The sequence below is a fragment of the Anoplophora glabripennis genome, unplaced genomic scaffold (assembly GCF_000390285.2).
Source record: "Anoplophora glabripennis isolate ALB-LARVAE unplaced genomic scaffold, Agla_2.0 scaffold6017, whole genome shotgun sequence".
Taxonomy (NCBI): domain Eukaryota; kingdom Metazoa; phylum Arthropoda; class Insecta; order Coleoptera; family Cerambycidae; genus Anoplophora; species Anoplophora glabripennis.
The window spans coordinates 1-4,285 of NW_019422091.1; the positions used below are offsets into that span (position 1 = coordinate 1).

General features: G+C 34.7%; 1 protein-coding gene across 1 annotated transcript; it reads left to right on the forward strand.

Annotated features, from left to right (window-relative positions):
* Positions 1-55: 55 nt before the first annotated feature.
* On the forward strand, positions 56-4,285 carry LOC108916525 (esterase S-like; the record flags this gene model as incomplete). Its single annotated transcript, XM_023457131.1, has 4 exons — positions 56-432; positions 528-714; positions 780-947; positions 4,211-4,285. Coding segments are annotated over 3 exons (674 nt in total), but the record flags the coding sequence as incomplete, so codon positions are not given.

Consider the following 4,285-nt stretch of genomic DNA (forward strand, 5'->3'; position numbering starts at 1 on the left):
AAATTCTGATAATCTTATTCTCAATTTATTCTAGTCTCAATTCATATTCTTTCAGGATTTCTGACAACAGAAGACGGAGTCATACCAGGAAACTTAGGATTAAAAGATCAACATTTTGCCTTCCAGTGGGTTAAAAATAATATCCATTTATTTGGTGGGGACCCCGAAAAAATTACGATATCTGGTGAGAGTGCCGGAGGGGCATCTGTGGGATTACAGTTAGTAAGTCAACGAAATAAAGGCTTATTCAGAGGTGCTATTTTACAAAGTGGTACCTCAGTAGCACAGTGGGCACATCAAAACTATGCAAGATTCTACGCTTTCGAATTAGCTCGAAGTTTGGACCCAAGTTTCACTTCGGATAATTCAACGGAATTACTAGAACTGTTGCAAAGCTTTCCTGCTTCAAACATAAACAACAACACAGTTACTGTAAGTTGAATGAATGCATTTTTTATATAGATTGGTAATGAGTAAGAAGTTAAAAACTAAATATAGATCATACACTATAGCAAAAATTTTCATAGGCTGCTGTTGGAAAAGAGTCTGCGTTATTGGGAAGTTTAATATGGCTGCCTGTAATTGAGGAGGCTAGTCTAGATGGAGCACTCATCACGGGTTTATTTCATGAGGACATTAGAACAGGAAACATAAACCAAGTTCCCATAATCATTGGCTTTAACTCTGAGGAAGCACTATTGTTTTTGAATAGTGGTAAGATTACGAAAACTTATTGAAACGTCTTATTATTTGCCACAAATGTCAACCGATATTTTAAGATCCTTCAGATGTTGAGGCGCGTGCGAAATATTTCGACAGTGATTTATCCAACCTTATTAGAAACCAGTTCAATATGACCAAAGAGAAACAAACTGACAGCTGGCACTAGACTGAGGCAAATTTACACCGACGGAACATTTGAAGACGATCCTGGGCAAGTAGTGAAGGTAACATCCATATATTTTTTAAGATGCTTTTCATGTATTTATTGAAACTGTTACTAGTTCAAAAGAAAAAATTTCTCAATGACGAAAAAAATAGCTTATTAACCTTTCATAAAATCTGAAAGGACACGTACCGTAAAACGTGGTGTATAGGTACAGTCCTCCAACTTTATGAAGATGTTGCGGCTTTACTTTTTATTTTAATATTAGTTTCTGTGGGGCAAAAGTCCGAACATGGCGTGTACTTTTCATACCCAAATAATGGCATTTTAAAAAAAATGTTAAATGATAGTTTGTTTAAAAAAACTGCGTTGTCCCTTTTCGCCTGGAAATGTGGTGATTAGGGACGGTCATGTTATTCAGCCGTTATTCTCATTTAAATGCAGCTGAGGTGTAAAGGGACAACATTTAGAAAAAAATATATCGTGTGATACCATTAAAATTCAATATAACATATTTATTTTGTTAAACTCTTATAAAAATACAACAGGAAAACTAAAAAACACTCTTTTAAAGATTTGTAAACATAAAAACTAATCTCTAAAAGGAACATTCTCATAATACTGGAACTGCTTAATCCTAAATTAATTGAAAGTCGTTGGTATCCACATTCTGGAATGTGTATAATCCACGTCTTTCTTTAAAAAATTGTAATTTTTTGATGATCTGTTTCTTATTAAACTCTGCATCATCCGGTGTATTGGGATAATAGTAAACGGGACCAGGTTTGCCTTTATTACTTTCTTTTTTTCGTAAAAAAGAGCCAACAAAATTTTCATCTAAAATAGAAATAATTTTTCCTATATAAACTCTGTTTTTTATGCAGGCAGTCTTTCTTTCTACTGGGAACTTAACTAAAACCCAGTCACCTATGCTAAAATCACAATTTGCCTTAAAGCTATCAGTCTCATTAAGTGGTAAATTATCATTGCAGTCTTTGATTTGGGAAGTGGTTGGAGATTCACTGGATTTTTTTCGCATCCAATTAGCTAGAGGAAGATCTTCACTATTATCGTCGCTTAATGTAGCATTAATCTCATTGGCGCTTTGCTCGGGAGAATCATAAAAATCTTCTTCTGCTAAAACATTGTCTTTATCTGCATAATTATTAAGCATTTCATCCTCATGTAAGCTGAGATCGCTTTCGCTGGAGCTATCACACTGAACACTTTTGCCAGGTTCAACTGATAATTTTTTATTTGTATTTTTTTCCTTGGTTTCTCTGAATATCTCATCTCTTTCAATAAATCGATCATTGTAGTATTCAATGCTTCTCTTTCATCTTCATCTAATTGTTCTTTGGGCAATAACTTTAAGACTTCTTTGTTTAATGGTATTATTCCTGTCTTTCGAAACCCAGAAATGATATTGGTTTCGGCATTCTCCGATATTTTTTCTAATAATGCTTTTAACAAACGGGGAAATATCGTTTTGGGGATGCTAGCTTCACTACGCCCTTCTCTTTTTTTCCATTTTTCTAAAATATTACGCCATGCGATTTTTAGAGGCCGAAAAATGGCGACGTCTAGTGGCCGAGTCAAGTGAATGGCGTTGGCCGGCAAAAATACCATATCCACGTTGTGATTTTTCAATTCCTTTACTAAGTCACAGGAAATGTGTGACGCCAAGTTGTCTCCAATCAGTATTTTCCTACCTTCTAGTTGTCTAAAATATGGTATTGCAGTTGTTTTGACGCAGTCTTCAAAACAGTCCATATCAAACCACCCTGATGGTGTCCGATTATATCTAGTGTTTCGTGGTCCCCCTTCAGTCCATGCAGAATATAAATTCTGAGACTTGTAGACCACGTAAGGCGGTAAAATTTGTCCATTTCCTGACACTGCGAACATTATTGAGGTGGCTGACTTTGTAGTATTCATAATACGTTCTGGATGCTTGCAACCCCTTCTAGTTATTATTTTTTACGTCCTAAAAACAAAAGATGACATTACCTATGTGAATATTACCAAGAGAAATTATATTTTACCAATATCATCTGACAAATTTGTCTCATCGTAGTTTACAATATTGCAAGGTGGCACATCCTGTAAAGCAATCGAGAGATTGGCGAAATATTCATTTAATATGTCACGTGAAACTTGAGCCCTAGATCTTTTAATGTTTTCGCACATTCTTTTCGAAAGTTGTGATCGATGTCGTTTTAAAAAACTCGTTTCAAATTCGGGCCCTGGAAGATTATCCTTAAAACGAACAACTTTTCTACCCAATTTGTCTAAATAATTTTTGACGATCAATCTTAGGTCATAACTATCGATTGGATAACCCCAATCAGAACATGTGTTTATGTTTCTAATCAGTAAATCCTCTTCTTCATTGTTTAAAACCGTCTGACCTCCTTGTTTCTTTACATTTCCTTTCTTGTGTCGACATAAAACTGACCTAGGGATACCATGAAACTTTTCTGCGTTACGATAAGTCATTTTTCGTGCTATAATGTCTTGTAGGGCAGCTTGAATTTTTTCTGGCTCATAATGGTGATACAATTTCTTTCCTTAAGGAGTATAAAAGCGAGGCATGTCTGTTTTGCCGGTGTCCCTAATCACCCCGACCTAACGTAAAAAGTGCCCGATTCATTAAAAAAAAAAAATAAAAATTTATGTTAAAAATTTAAGTAAGAATTACATTTTATTTCGGCACAGGACTGTCTTAGGTCTAATTATTTCCAATATGGTATTATTTTACTTACTTTTTCTATCAGTTACCACCAACACTCTCCGGTCTTTGAAAACAGCTGATTTCCAACTGACGTAATTCAGCCGATGTCATATGTCAAATTTGATTTTTGACGGGGAATTCAGTAGCGTCACAGTTAAAACACATATTTAGGAGTCAACTTGACAAGTGGTTGCGTTTCGAATGACTTTTATAAATAAACTAAAAAATATATTGTATAAAAAAAAAGGTTTGCCCCGATTCACCTGGAAGTCCCTATACACCTCGTTTTACGGTAACTAAAGCTCGGAAATTGGGTGGACTTGAGAAGAAATCACAATTTTGTTATGTGGGGCACCGTCTTATTTTCTCATGTTTGAGAAATTGAAATGCCTGCCAGAAATTACACTAATTTCGTTTTACCATGTTCCGTTAAAGTGACTTCTAAAAAAGAAATAAAAATCAAAACTTCAAATCTTCCAAAAAAAGAACTTGCTTTCACAATGTGTTGCTGCATATTAACCTTTCCAAGTTTAAAGAGCATACAAATAATTGAATCAAATAATCGATGATATAATAAAACCTTTGTTTAGTTTTTCAGTGACGACTTGTTCATAACCCCATCTATTAGGCATGCAAAGTTACAATCCAACTATTCCGACGTTTAT